This window comes from Mauremys mutica, chromosome 2 (assembly GCF_020497125.1).
Source record: "Mauremys mutica isolate MM-2020 ecotype Southern chromosome 2, ASM2049712v1, whole genome shotgun sequence".
Classification (NCBI taxonomy): Eukaryota; Metazoa; Chordata; order Testudines; family Geoemydidae; genus Mauremys; species Mauremys mutica.
Genome location: NC_059073.1, coordinates 10322148 through 10337872, shown reverse-complemented (window position 1 = coordinate 10337872; position 15725 = coordinate 10322148). Strand labels below are relative to the sequence as shown.

Genomic DNA, 15725 nt, shown 5'->3' with positions numbered 1-15725 from the left:
TACAAAAAATAGCTTTCCCATACACAATACTGTCGCAGCTGTAACATCTGATATGGCAGGACCTTCCAGAGACAGAAACTGAGAAGCTGACCTGTTTCCTGGAGAAACATGAGATGCTGGACCTTAGGGTCAAGCACTGAACACTGTGGACTCTAGGACTCAAACCATGTTTGGGAGGAAGATGGAAACATTTTTCTGGTTGTTGATAATGACGAAGATGATGATGATGATGAATGGCTGCTGCTTGACACTGCACAGAGGTTTGGAATATTTGAAGTATGCCTCTAAGGCTACGTCTACACTTGCAGATGTAGAGCGCTGGGAGTTAAACCAGCCATTGGAGACAGCAGCATGGGCATCCTACTAGATTGCCAGCTACTTTTCAAATGGGGGCATGGGGCTGGAGTGTAACAGGGAGTGTGTTGTGTGTATGTGGGGGGAGAGACAGTGTTTTGGGGCGCAGAGAGTGTGTCAGCATGCTGTCTTGTAAGTTCAGACAGCAGCAGGGGGAAGGAAGAAACCTGACATCAGTCCCCCCCCCACGCCCCTCTCTCTCTCTCTCTCTCTCTCTCTTTCACACACACACACACACACACACACGCACAAACACCTGCCTCTGCAGCAGGAGCATTCCACAGTAATGGTTTACTTTGTGTCCTGGAGCAGATAAGCATGTGGGCTGTCAGAAACGGAGCTTAGAAAGGGGATAGCCGCATGACTGCAGTTGTGTTCAAAACAATGACCAGAGTGGACACTTGACTTCAGGGGATTATGGGACATTTCCGGAGGTCAATCACAGCGCAGTAATGCAACATGTCATCCACACTGACATCCCAGCGTTTCAGCCTGGGCGCAGCAATCTTTATGCTTCTCGTGGAGGTGGATTACCAGGAGTGCTCCAGCTGCGGGGTCCTGGCACTCTAAGTGCCTTGCCAATGTGGACACTTCAGGAGTTATGGCGCCTGGGGCTGATTTAATGCGCTCCAACTTGCAAGTGTAGGCAAGGCCTGAGAAATGGATTAGAGTCAGAATGATGGTGAAGTGGTCAAAGGTTCACGGCAAATGAATTTACCACAACATAGTACCACATGGTATATTATTACATATCTACCTCCTCCAATGTGGATGGATTGCATTTAAATGATGGGTCAGACAGACAGACAGACATTATATACATACACACAGATATCAATCATTCAGCAGCCAGTAGGAAAGAACGTAAATAAATAAATAATTTAGCAGGGACTCCGCTTAGCATTGGTTTGTTTTTCATTTATGGATTTTATTTTTTCCCCTGGGAAAAGTGAATTTAGCAAAACCAAAACTGCAACGCCTGCGTTCAGAAATACAAAATCAACTGGAAGACACAACCTAACTGAAAGATATATCTATCTCTCTTTTAACACCTGGTCCACTGTATTCTACAATGAGAGCGCTTAACTCCAGAGACTAGCAGCTATAAAAAAAATGCTTTGAATTCTCCATGGAACCGAGCAGCAAATCCAGGATCTCAGGCTAAAGGGAGTTTATAAATCTCTCAACTGTACTGATTAGCTCTTTGATCTCATCAAGAGTCATCCCAATCCCAATGTTCCAACACAGTCCATATTTTCATGCCCCCTACAGTGCTCACTTGCATAGCACTTAAAAACGCTCCCAAAATCAGCTCACTAAGGCGCACAATTCAGGTCATGATGATGAGAACAGAGAGTCATGACCTAGTGCAATTTTGAAAAAAATGTGTTTGCCCTGTTTTTTCCTCAACAACATCTCCAGACTACATTATTTCCACTCTAACTCCAAAATAGGGCCCCTGTATAGGGCCTTCAAAGTAAAGACAAATAGCTTATGTTTAATGTGATGGAGAAAGAGGAGCCAACGGAGGAATACCCAAGACACGATCAAAGTGATGAGCAAGAAAAACGATCTTCACAGCAGCCTTTTAGCATAGCTAGCTTTACTTGTTCATATCATCACTTGCTAAAGAATCTCCCTATTTCCCGAAGGCTTCCCTGTTATTTCTGTGCATCTACCATTTTACTTTCAGATTTGTATATATATTTTCCCCAAAACATAGTCTTCACTTACCTTCTCCCAGCAGTAATACCAAAGAAACCTAAGGGAGATTATCATGATCAACTCATTGGTTATCAGCTTGTAATACAATACAGGGGTGCAGAGAATACAGTCATTTGGGGATGTAAACACAAGTGTTGTCATGCCACAGACTAGGGGCCTGATCCAAAGCCCTCTGAAGTTAGTGGAAGTCTTTGACTTCAGTGGCCACTGGCTCGGGCCCTGGGGAATTTATAGTTCTGTTCTACATGGCTCTGGTGTGACCACAACTAGGTATTATATATAGTTCCAAACACCTTGGTAGCAGAAGAAAATGAGCAAATTAGTGTGACAGATATGGCAATTTCCTGCAATATCTTTCAGAGATCTTGTTGTATTAAGTTTATGTATCATCGTGGGCCAGGGATTGAAGGTAGTTCTATGGGGAAAGGTGACCACAGCTCCTCCAGGAATTAAGAAGTGTGTGTATGTGTGTAGGGGTGATTAGGCAAATTCACTCAGGCTGTAACCCTGCAAAGGAATGCCACCACTTGGAGAGGCTCACATATACTAGTTCAAACTAGATTCTCCGAAGACCAACAGAAAAAGAAATGATTTTTGGATAAATACCCGAGTTTAAACTAACACAGACCCTTCTTTCTGATCTAGAAAATGGAGAGGACTTTCTGTGCAAGAGGCTCCCCAATCCTTCCTGGGAGGAGTGGAAGGATTACTGAGGTCCCATAAGACTGTAGAGTGACCGCTAGTAATTTTTTTAGCAGACATATAGGAACTTTGTTTTTAATAAGTTTTCTCTGTAAAGCTTTCACCTTAAGAATACATGTTCTTGGTTATAAAGAGCTGTGGGGTAATTTGTGACTACTGGCAATTACAGCTGTTCATAGCCTTCGGAGAGGAAGCAAAACAGAGACGCTGACCTTTTGAGGTGGTCTGTCTTGTTGTGGATACCACAGAGTAAGCCGGGAACTGCAGTCTGGAAAAAACCCTGGTCAGGAGGGAGAGAGGCATGTGTCTTCACCCAAGAGAGGTGACAGCTGAGGAACCAGGGGCCTAGAGTGGGTGTCCTTGGTGGACCACAAGCAGGGAAAAACAGGTTCAGTTGCCCTGAACTGTGACCATTAGATGGAAAACAGAGAACAGAAATAAAGTGATTGAAGAGCAAAGGAGATTGACTTGTGAGCAGGACAATAACTGTCTGTTGGTATTTGAAGAGTGTAAATGTCAAGGAGGAAAAAGAATTATTGAAAGGGTCCAACAGAGTTTTACTAGGTGTAGAGGGCTGAGAAAGAGGGAAGGGATATTTAAGAAGAATAGAGGGAAAAATTTCATCAACAGTGAAGTCTACTGGACCATGAAATAGTCTCCCAAAATAAATGGAGGCAGTCCTATAGCTTGGGTCATTTAAAATTAAATGGACAATATATTCAAGAATATTCTGTAGGGAACAATCCAATACTGACTCCCAGGGGACGGACATATCAAGCTAATAGGTAGTTTCTATCTCTAACGACTATGAGTTTCCAATATACTACAGTGAATTGGTGTATCTGAACAAATTGGATGTTTCATAGAATCACAGAAACGTAGGACTGGAAGGGACCTCGATAGTCCAGTCCCCTGCACTGAGCCAGGACTGAGTATTATCTAGACCCTACTTGATAGGTGTTTGTCTGATCTATTATTAAAAAACTCTTCTGTCAGAGGTTCCACAGTCTCCCTATGCAATTTGTTCCAGTGCTTAACTACCTTTACAGTTAAGAAGTTTGTCTAACCTAAATCTCCCTTGCTGCAATCTGAGGAAGTTACCTACCTGTAAACAGAGGTTCTTTGAAATGTGTGGTCCCTATTTGTACCCCATACATGGGTGTGCATGGCACCATGCATCTGAGTCCAGAAGTATTTCTTAGCAGTGCCCGTTGACCAACACGTGCATAGTGCGTTCCCTTGTGCTTGCAGCCAAGGATATAATAGGTCGTGCAGGTTGATGCCTCTCCAGTGTCCCTCTTACCACCGTGTAGTCCAGTCCGCACAGAGGGGATGGAGAGCAGGTAGTGGAATACAAATAGGGACCATACATTTCAAGGAACCTCCAGTTCATAAACTACTTGTGCCTCCTGATAGCGGTGGGGCACAATGTAAATGGAGGGACACGTGACTACCCCAGATGTCTCCTCTTGGAAGAACTTCCAGCCCCACCTCCCTGGGCCAGAGCAGCCAATCCTGCTGACTCCTAGGGGGCTGAGGCCACAGGAGCGGGGAGCACGTGCCTCTTGGCCTGGGTGGGGCCAGCCCCGGCTGAGCAGAGGCCAGGGAACCCGCTTCTGGCGCCTTCCCCAGCAATAATAGTGACCGTCATCCAGGGCTGAGCATGTGAGGTTTGCAAATAATAATAAGGTATATCCAGCTAAAGCTGGGGAGGTGTGTGGCACAATCCAAAATGTCCACATTATTCTTATCACATTTCTTTCAAAATAGGTTTTAAATTAGTACTATTGATTGCAGAAGGATTGCTTAATACCTGCTTAATGCAGCATAATGATGGAGAGACATAATACCCGATGCTAATTTTCTTATATTTTATCCTCTTCCTATTAATTAAAGAATCACTGAAGCTCTGTATGCAAGAATGGATACGTTGTGTAGCCCTCACAAGGTCACTGAATGAATTTACACTACCAGTTATCAATGCAAAGTGGGTTTTGGTTGTGATTTCAGTGGAAAAACAAATTCTTAAGAAACAGAAACTTGAATCCCTGTCACCCATATGCAAAGTGGCTGAGTGAATTATCTAACACTTGGCTAATGGGGAATTAACATTAGGTGGGAGGAATATTTGGAAAGCCTATAAAATCAATAAGAATCTTATTTAAAAATAAAGGTGTGTTATGTCTGTGTACTTTTAGCAACTTTGTAGCACCTGGAGTGAAGTCTTCCACGCCTGCTAGGCATCTTCCATCTGTTCAGCACAGGAAGCTTTCATCTAGCATTTTCAGTTACAGGGAAGTGACAATGTCTTCTGTGCCGGGCAGGGGACGGTAGGAACATGCACAGGGAAAGGGAGCTGCCACATTCTCTCAATAATATCACAAGAATATGACCCACCTCTACCACTTCCTAAGAAAATACCATTACATCCATGCTTCTTAGACATCAAATGTCTCCCCCTCCAAAAAAAAAAAAAGGAGCCACGCTCTTCAGCACGGATACATAGGAGAAAGCAGAGTGCAAAGTATCCGTACAGCCTAGACTGTACCTGTGAAATTAAGACTGACATATGCCACACATGCCTGAATGAATGTCTATATCCTCTACCCCAACAGGGCAGCTGCGATCAGCCAGACTGTCCTTGGTCTCTTTCTAAAAGGAGGGCTGGGCATTTTCACTTTGTGGACCACCCTCTGTATGAAAGGACTGTGAAGACATCTGTAAGCATCTTTTTAGGACTGTACTATCTTCAAGACATTGCAAATTTATCTTGTTCAGGTGAGTCCATCCTGGATCATTTTTCTCCTTCAGTTCATCAATATTATTATTATTGTAAATTGTACCTACAGATGGAATATCCAGATCATTGGACTGGGGATATTTTAATTTGTGTTTAGCTGTATACAATACCCAAGGTGGCTTTACCAGTACATCCTAAAATAAACACCTAAGTATACTTAAGAGCAGCAATATCCCAAAGTACAAATATATGCAACATACTGCAGCGAACCACATTATAGATGGCTCTGCAGGAGCCTCAGCCACGAGAGATTCCAGCAGAGGTTTTCACTGGATATTGCTGTCAAACTCACACTCACAGACAGGTACAGATGCTAAAATGGAGGATATGCTTTCACAGTTCCACCTCTGGGAACAAAAATATTCAATGACTTTCTGTATCTTGGACATCAGCACTACCATTCAACCAACTTGAGCAGAGGCCATGTGTGCATAAGGGGAGATCTACCCCTAGAAGACAAAATAGGTGTCTCATTTAAAACATCAAATCGTATCTAATTCTTATCTCTATTTAAGAGCAGCATATATTCCCTTCTGAAAGACCTAGCGTATTGGGCCACAGTTGGAACTTTTGTCCTCTTTTTGCACTGTTGATTGCATCACATTTTTTATACAAATTCATTCTGATAAAATTAGCTGAATTCAATTAGACAATAAAGTGTATTTCTTAATCTTATGTTCTGATTTATTCTGAAGTCCTATCTTTAGGTTCATCCTTAGTTTAAGTGTGCTTAAGTTTATGACTGAAAATGTTCTCTGTTCTCATTCATTTATTGGTTAAATTCAAGCAACTGAGTTTTCCAAAAATGCAAACTGAATTTTTTGAACGAAAAAAATTATGCATAACTAAATCATATCTCTTTAAAAAAAAGCTTTTGGCACCTTTTGACGTTATATTTATAAACCTTTGTTCTGCCTTTTAGTAAAAAAAAACTAAAAAAAACCCCAAAACAACCCTGTAATATCGTAATTTGATTTCTTTCCTTCCTCATTACTACATTAAGAACCTACATATTCTCAGATAAAAGAGCAAAATATTTAACTATTACGATAGGAGGGTTATAGTATTTTCTTTTGCATGATCACTGGTATTAGGCATTGACTGCTGATGGAAATAGAGGAAACAGGAAGTAGATGTATATACAGGGCCGGCTTTAGCAAGTGCGGGGCCCGATCTGTACTCACCCAGAGGCGCTCTGGGTCTTCGGCAGCATTTCGGCGGCACTCAAGGACCCACCGCTGAAATGCCACCGACCCGGACTGAGTGAAGGGCCCGCCGCCAAAATGCCGAAGACCCAGAGCGCCACCTGGTGAGTAAAAATTAAAAAGGCGCCGGCACAGGACCCTCTTAGGCACCGGGCACAAGTCCAGGGAATCGGGAGAATCGGCCTAAAGCCAGCCCTGTGTATGTGTAAGATGGATTGTTCAACCTAGCATACAACATATCTGGGTACAGTAACTCCTCACTTAACATCATCCTGGTTAATGTTGTTTCGTTGTTACGTTGCTGATCAATTAGAGAACATGCTTGTTTAAAGTTGAGCGATGCTCCCTTATAACATTGTTTGGCACCTGCCTGCTTTGTCCACTGCTTGCAGGAAGAGCAGCCCGTTGGAACTAGCTGGTGGGGGCTTGGAACCAGGATGGACTGGCAGCCCCCATCAGCTCCCTGCTCCCCTAAGTTCCCTGTGCTGCAGCCGCCCAGCAGGCTATCAAGTGCCTGCATTTCAGCTGTCCCTCCCCCAACTGACATGTGTTGCTCCTGCCCTCTGCCTGGGAGCTGCTCCCTGGAGCCTCCTGCTTGCTGTGCAGGGGGTGGGGAGGCAGAGGGGTGCTGATGTCAGGGTGTCCCCCTCCCCATGCTTCTGCCCCCCACTCCTGTACCCCATCTCCACAGAGCAGGGGGGGACAGGACAGGGCTCAGGATGGAGGGAGCTTGCTGGCAACAGCAGCTGTCTCAACTTGCTGATCTACATAAAAAGGCAGTGTACTTAGAGTGAGGTCAGCGTACTTAAAGGGGAAATGCACATTTCTCTCTCACACACGCACAGTGTGTGTCTTTGTCTCTCCCTTCTTCTCTCTCTCTCTCTCTCTCTCTCTCTCACACACACACAGTGTGTCTCTGTCTCACACACACATGCACCTGCACCCCCCCCCCACACCCACACCCACACTTTGGAAAGTGAAAGGAGTGGTGTGCTCCAGTGGGATAGCATGGGTTCATCATCACGTTCAGTTTCCAGAGGGAATGTTTGCAGCCACTGCCATGCTGTCTCTCCTCCCTCCTTTCCTGCTGCCTTGTAGAGTGTGAGGCTACATTAACAACAATGTGTTAATCCTTGAGGGATCAGCTAAGTGCTAGTTCATCATTTAGCAGTAAGGCTACACAACGAATCCCACCCTCTTCCACCCTCTGACTTCACCACCTCAACCAAGCTTCACAATCATCATAGCTGTGAACAGTATTAAATTGTTTGTTTAAAACTTATACTGTGTGTGTGTGTGTGTGCGCGCGCTACAATCTTTTGTCTGGAGGAAAAGAATTCCCTGGAACCTAACCCCCATTTACATTAACTCTTATGGGGAAATTGGATTCACTTAAAGTAGCATTTTTCAGGAACATAACTACAAGGTTAAGCGAGGAGTTACTGTATATCAGCGGTAGTGACAACCAGCCAATGGCAGAAAGAATGCCAGTAAACTGCATCTGTTCCAAGTCTCACACACACTGGGTCTGATCCGCTGATCTTTATGCACACAAAGCTATCATTGATCACAAGAGAGCTCTGCCTGCACCGGCACTGCAGCCCTGAGCCCAATGACTCTATAGCGCTATAGACTATGAGACAAAACATACGTTTAAAAACATTTTATCCTAAACACTAATTCCTTTAACTTTCATCAGTGACTATATGGCACTGTAATTCTTCCTTGCTCTACATGTTCCAACTATATACACCTGAAAATGCTCCCAACCCCTAATGGAGGTGTCACAACTCCAACAATATAAAACCAACATTTTCTTCTCTTGCTTCAAAGTGTCTACCATGTGGCTAAGCTAATGCCCACTCCCACTTCCAAGCCAGCTGGTAGTGAAGGCTACTGACCTCAATCTGCTGAATGGCTTCTTCCCGCAGACGGATGGCCTCCAGGTCCTCTTCTGTGATTTCCGAGAGCAGGGCTTGATCCTGACTCTGGTTCTGCCACATGCCATCTCCTCCATTAAAAATCTTCTCATCATCAGCCAGGTCAGAGAAGGGGGTCTTGGGGCTCTGCTGAGATGGGAGAAAGGAAGTAAAACAGGGTTAGATTTAACAGCATGGTTACTGCCTTACCTACCAGGCACATTACGCAAAACACAGCTCCTTGCACCAGATATAGCGCCTTTGGAATGCCCCACATTTATGGAAATCACTCCTGTCCTGGGTTCCCAAGCCACCACACACTTATTCTATTTACATTCTCAACCTATTTATCATTGTGGGCTGCATTTGTGGCCCACATGTTTCGTGGGCTGCAGGTTGAGAACCACAGCGCCCCCCCAGCCTAAAACTGCCCCCAGTCCCCTATGCCTAGTGCCCCACCCAGAGAAGGGCCAGGAGTGGAGCCCTGGGTGTGGGCCACACAGCCGGATCCCAATATGGCCGCTTGAGACCAGGTAGCAGCCAGGACCCGGACCCTGCCAGGCAGGGCTAGGCAGCAGCTGGGACCCTCCGCACTGGGCCAGGAGCGGAGCACCCAGAGAGGTTGGCAGCCAGGTCCTGAAAGGGGGGGCCAGGAGTGGAGCCCCACCTAAAATCTGGGGCAAACCCCCTAGTTTCCAGAGCCCCTCACCAAACCTACCCAAAGACCCACTCTCCCACTCCGTGCCCCACTGCGGCACTCACCAGCCTCCTGCTGGCAGGAACGCTGGTGCAGGCTGCAAGGCACTGTCTCCCCCTCAGCCAACCCCACCGCCTGCCAGATCAGAACGGCAAATTTTGATTTTTTTTCAGCACAGAGCTGGGCCGCAGCTGTATGCTAATTGAGCTGCATGTGAACCCTGGGCCACACGTTGAGAACTGCTGAGATAGATGATGGGTAGGAAAAGGGAAGCATTATCCCTGTTCTGTAAATGGGGAACTGAAGAAGGCAAGTGACATGCCTGAGGTAACATGGAAGTCTTGGTAGAGCTCGGAATTGCACTGAGATCTCCTGAGACCCAGACCAATGCCTTAACCATATCATCTCTCTCAGCATATATATCATATCATAGATCTCATCATATAGGCCCTGATCCAGCAGAACACTTATGCACATATTTAAGTTTAAGCACATTAGTCCCACTAATGGGACTGTTATTACTTATTATGTCACTTTACCAAAGCATATGCAATTTCCCTACTCTGAAGACCATGATCTAATTTACAGTACATGAGTTATCAGAGAGTAACAAACCATATGTAGGACGGGAGTAGTAAGGAAAGCTGTAACAGCCATACGATAATACAGTTATCACTATGGGCAACTCATGGTTCCACTTTGGTTTGCTGTTTGAATTAACTCGCTGCTCACACAACAGGTGTTCGTTTTTAGGAAACATTTAAAGCTCCGCATGGTGTAACATTAAGCACACAAGTGGCTCCATCAAACTGGCATTGCTCCCAGTTTTGATTATGAAAAGTTAAACTAAAATGGCAGTTCAGCTGCTTGCAACGTTATGAAGTTGGACGATGCCATGGTGGTTGCTACCTCAGCCACAAGCGTCTCTCAGGGGTTGTGTTTTGGAAGGAAATACTTTGTTACTTTGCAATGGTCCTGGTTCTGAATGTTGCCAAGTGCCCTCAATTTCCACTGAATGAATGAGAATCAAGAGGTCTCAGCAGCTCAGTGGAGGGGCACAGCACCCTGCAAAATTGGGTCCTAAAAACTGCAGTAAAAAAACAGTCTTCTCACCTTGAAAGGGATGACGACCCCAGCCACAGGGTATGTGACTGAAGAGCAAAAGAGCACCTGTAAAATCATCTCTGTTTTTTGGAGGAAGTGTGAAGGGGGAGCAAAGAGATGGGAATACAGGGCCCATGAGTTTCAAAATGGGTGCCTAAACTCAAACTCTTAAGGTCATATTTCCTCATCTAATGTGTGTTGGATTTTCAGAAATGCTGGGCATCTGGCTCTCTGACTTCAGTTGGATCTGCTGGATGTTCAGGGCATTTGGAAATCAGACCACTTATTTAGGTGCATGAATATGGACTTAGGAATCTAACATTAGGCACCCATTTTTGAAAATCTTGGCTGGGAAAATCAATAAAATGTGAGGGGAGAAGTGAGAATAGGGGATGGTTTGAGGCTCTATGCATAAAAACCGGGGGAAACATTCAAAAACAATGTTCCCCAAAGTTATACATAGAGAAGGAGATCCTTGCCATCAGTATTTTCCATTATTTCTTCCTCTCCTTCCCTGAGAACTATTTTCTGGAGTGGAAGGATATGTTACAAAAGGAAACATCATAAAAAATAAGGTTTAAAAATCCATTAAAAATTACCAAGCAATATTTTAATAGCATTAAGATATTCCAGGGGGTGTATTATTGGTCCATTAATAGATGTGTCAGATAGCTGAAAGCATATGGCAGACTGCCTTCACCACCTGAGGCACGTATTAATCGACCAATAAAACACCCTGGAGTACCCTAATGCAACTTTGTAGCTGTGAAGGTCTCTTCTCAACTCAGCACACATCTCACGTATTAAGTTTAATGGGAGTGGTGTACGCAGTTAGCACGGTCACATTTTCACAGGGCTATCCAATTGCAATTCACATTGTCTTCATCAAATTTATTCAGTGTTTTCTAGCAGTGGTTGTACAGGATCAAGGGGAAAGCCATCACCCCAACAAACATACGAGATGACTTGGCACCATCAAACTATGCACATGGCTGATCTACATAACCATGTGTTCCTCTCACTGTTACCCTTGTTCTATCTTCCTCTACTCCCTATTTGTTACATGCACTTGTTTTTGTGTCTTGTCTTAAATTAGAGTTTACACTCTTTGGGACAGGAACCATGTCTTCCTAAGCAGTTTTACAGTACAACGGGGCTGCGGTCTTTACTGGTGCCTCTGGATGCTGTACTGCAATACAACTAACAATAATCCACCCCTACAACAAGAACAGATATTGCTCCAATATCTCCTTAAAAAGCATGGGCACTGATGTGTTTAAATAGATGATGGTCCAAGCACATTATTCTCGTGTTCTTCCTATTAAACAAACTGGTGACATGAGTTAACTTCAGAGTCACTGAAGACAGCTGTGTGAATCTGTCTCCTGGACATCTTGCAAAGAAGCCACATGAATAAGTGATCCTGTATTAGGATGTGTGCTGGCTGGAATTTCCTGCAAGACACAAACATGGAGCTGTGTTAACTCTCCATAGAGTCATTATAGCTGGCTACTGTGATCCATTTTTTGCTGATTATTTTGATGTAGTATGTGGCCCTCATACAATGGGTTGAATGAACAACCCCCTTGTTTTCAAGCAGCAACAAACGGAAACGCTCAGCTAACAAAGACTTGGATTTAAATGTTTCAGGGTAGCAGCCGTGTTAGTCTGTATCAGCAAAAATGAGGAGTCCTTGTGGCACCTGTGGCAAATTGCCGGCACTATTATGATGGGTCTCATGCTTTCTCTTCTTTGGGGGGGGTTCAGGGCACCATATCTTGCCCCTGAATTGGAATATTAATTGCCTCACTAGTGTCCTTCAGGAGTGGAGTGGAGAGGGAGGGACCTGGGCCCGCCCTCTACTCCAGGCCCCAGCCCAGGGGCCCTGAGGTTAGTGGTGAACCACTTGAACTGGCGGTTCCTTCCCCTGGGCTACTTCCCTCTCCTGCCCTTCAGCTTGTGGGGGGCTTCCTGCCCTCCCTCTGCACAAGCCAGGTGCCCCTTACCTAGGGTCTTGGACTTCTTAGCCCACTGCAACACTTCTCCAAACTGTTCTCTGCTCCAATACCAATCCTTTCTGCTCCAACTCCAACACTGTCTGACTGAAGCAGGGGGGGTTTATATCATGTGACTGACTGCTGGTGCTCTAATTGGCTTCAGGTGCTCTAATTGGCTTCAGGTGCTCTAATTGGCTTCAGGTGCTCTAGTTAATCTATAGCAAACTTTCTTCCCCTTACAGGGAATAAGGCTCCCTTCTAACACCCTCCTGCTGCCCTCTGGCCATGCTGTATCACACACCTTAGAGACTAACAAATTTATTTGGGCATAAGCTTTAAAGGATACCTGCTCCTGTATTTTCCACTTCATGCATCTGATGAAGTGGGTTCTAGCCCACAAAAGCTTATGCCCAAATACATTTCTTAGTCTCTAAGGTGCCACAAGGACTCCTCGTTTTTTTTTATTTGTTTGTTTGTTTGTTTTGGATTTAAATGTGTAAAGAAATCTAATTTGATTTAATATTTTGGATTGTAAATTATATTTTAATTGGGTTTTACTTGTATTTCCTTTACATTTTGAATTTTGTTTGTTATTGTATTTGCCAATGTTACACTGATAATCAACAAAGTTAGAATGGAGGCACTCGTTGATCTTCCATAGTTAAAGTTGCAATCTGAGATGGGCTTAAAATGAGGCGTAATTTCCTGGTTTCCTCTATACATATGTGGCTTTTCAGAATGAAATTTGCCATGGTGCTAGATTTTATGCTATTTGAATTTTCTATGTAATTGTTGTTTGGATTCTTTTAAAACATTTTTAATAGGAAGTGTTTGAGGTTGGTCTGTTCTTGAAATTTGCCTGTAGCAGGCTTCTGTCAGTGTGTATCTTTATAGCAAACATTTTGTGTCTGCAAAGGTATTGGTAGAGAGGTGAAAAAGTTCAGTACTTGTGATGTGCTGGATAGTTTTTGAAAACAATTTTTTAGGACTAAGGGTCATTTTTTGTTGGTATTCAACATATGTGAAAACTAATGAACAAACAGTAGCCAAGGCACATTCTCTCCATTGGATAAAATCTTTGCTGTAGGATAAAATCTTTTCTGCCTGTATCTACAGTTTTATCAGATTTTATCCTACAAATAAGGTTTTACGTGCAGTTCTTGACAGAAAAAGTTGCATCTGGCCGGATGGATAAAAATTCTGTCAGTAGCTGTACTTCTCTAGCAGATAAAATCTTCACTTCAGCAACTGCACTCAGGGGTGCTGAACCAATTTGTATAGTGGGGGGGTGCTGAGAGCCACTGACCCAAACTGTAAACCCTGTATCTGGTGGAAACCACTTCAAGCCATGGGCTGTGGCAGCACCCCAGAACCCCTAATTCCAGCACCTATGGCTGCGCTTCTGTGACACATCCCCAGAAATTACCTTCACGGAGTTCCACCCCCTCCAACTGCTTAAACATTTTAATGGGGAAAACGTGTAGGAAATTAATACACAAAAACTTAATTGTGAAATGGTTAAAGTTGCCACACACAAGACACGTTACAAAAGCAAATCACCAAAAGCATGGAAATGAAAAGTTAAGCCACCTAACACTATGGGCCCTCTCTTTTTCCACCCACAAGCACAACCTTACAGCTACTGTATCTACTGTACACCAAAGATCCTGCACAGCGTATCTTCAGAGGACTAGAGAATGTCCCATACAAAGAACATTTGCTCTGTCCACAAGTACTCCTGTTCTTTTTGCGGATACAGACTAACACGGCTGCTACTCTGAAACCTGAGTATGTATCGTTATCCTTAAATACTTGGATCTTCAAAAGACCGTCCGTATCTAAAATACACGTGTGCCCGGGCTGCCATCAGGCATAGGGGCAACAGGTTAATAATATTGCATAGGACCCCATAAATCCTAAGGACGGCCCTGCATGTAATAACAACAATACCTAGCCTTGTTGTTCACACTGTACTTGCAAGATTTCAACAGTCACTCCGGATTTATATCCGTGGAACAGAGAGGAGAATCTGGCTCACACAATCAAACTGAATACTACAAATGACAAGTTGGTCCACGGCAACCATTCACGATCACGTAAATCTGTAATGCAGTGGGAACTTCACACACACCAGGTTACAAAACAAACAGGGGTGCTGTCCCTCCTTTACGCCTCAGGATTTCCTGTAACCCTAATAAAGAATCACGCACACACCTACCTTTCTTCATTGTAAGGTATCATATCTCATCTAGGGAACTTTTTGGCTGTAGCATTTGCACAAACTGCAAACACACCAATGGAGAGATGTGCATCTCTTACTTTAGAGTATGGTGTACACATCTAAAGAGTCGGACTAACTTTCATGAGGATAATCCCACTCTCAGTAGCATGCATGAAGATTAACATTTAATTATACTTGGAATAATGAGGCCAGAATGCCTACATTAAAGAACACGAAAATGCTCTACAGAAATGGCCCAAAATACAATTGCTTGCAATACCATTAGTTACAAAGTTGGAATGTTACTGGTGAATTTTTAGTACATATGTTGGCATGAACAAAAATGACATGGAATAGCCAACTCTGTCTTCCCAGCTGCAATATATAGCTACATTAAAAAGACACAAATTAGATTAGATAATCTTTCTCAAACCATCCTTCCAAAACAACTAACCTTGCAGACTCAGAAAGATTTATAGATGTATCTCGTCAAGCAGAAGCCCAAAGCAATTACAGGTAGAAAAGCCTCAGGCAGCTGCAGAACAAGTGGCCTGGGACTTCTAAATCTTTTAGAGAAGTGAAATAGTGATATTACAACTTTGCATTATCTTTCACACAGAAGAGAGTAGCAGTGATTGGTAACCAGAGCTCCGTTATCTTATGAGAGGTACTTTACCCTGTCAACGGGGGAAAAAATCCAATCAGAATGTATCCATTCCATGCCCTCCTCTCCCACTCGGCATGACCTTTATTAGACACGGTTAGAGACATTAATTTCAGCTCCTAAACTACAGTTGCTTTAAATAATATATCTTCTATCCATTGCACTTGCAGCTTCGACATGCACAATTACAGAAATCACTCCAACTTTTTAAACTATGTAAATATAATTATGATGTACCATTGCAGTCTGAGAATAAACTCGTGTGTGTGTGTGTGTGTGTGTGTGTGTGTGTGAGAGAGAGTGAGAGAGAGAGAGAGACTGTGTCTGTAGTGCTTGT

The 15725-nt window shown here is 43.8% G+C and overlaps 1 protein-coding gene across 10 annotated transcripts in view; it reads right to left on the bottom strand.

Annotated features, from left to right (window-relative positions):
- The window catches only part of TSNARE1 (t-SNARE domain containing 1), a 673885-nt gene that overhangs the window by 253568 nt on the left and 404592 nt on the right, over positions 1 to 15725 (bottom strand). For 8 of the 10 annotated variants that reach the window (XM_045004925.1, XM_045004918.1, XM_045004919.1 and 5 more), the window contains one exon: positions 8688 to 8855. In XM_045004925.1, the coding sequence (XP_044860860.1) occupies positions 8688 to 8855 (168 nt within the window). The remainder of the gene's footprint in view (positions 1 to 8687; positions 8856 to 15725) is intronic. The other 2 variants (XM_045004924.1, XM_045004928.1) reach the window with 1 other exon arrangement.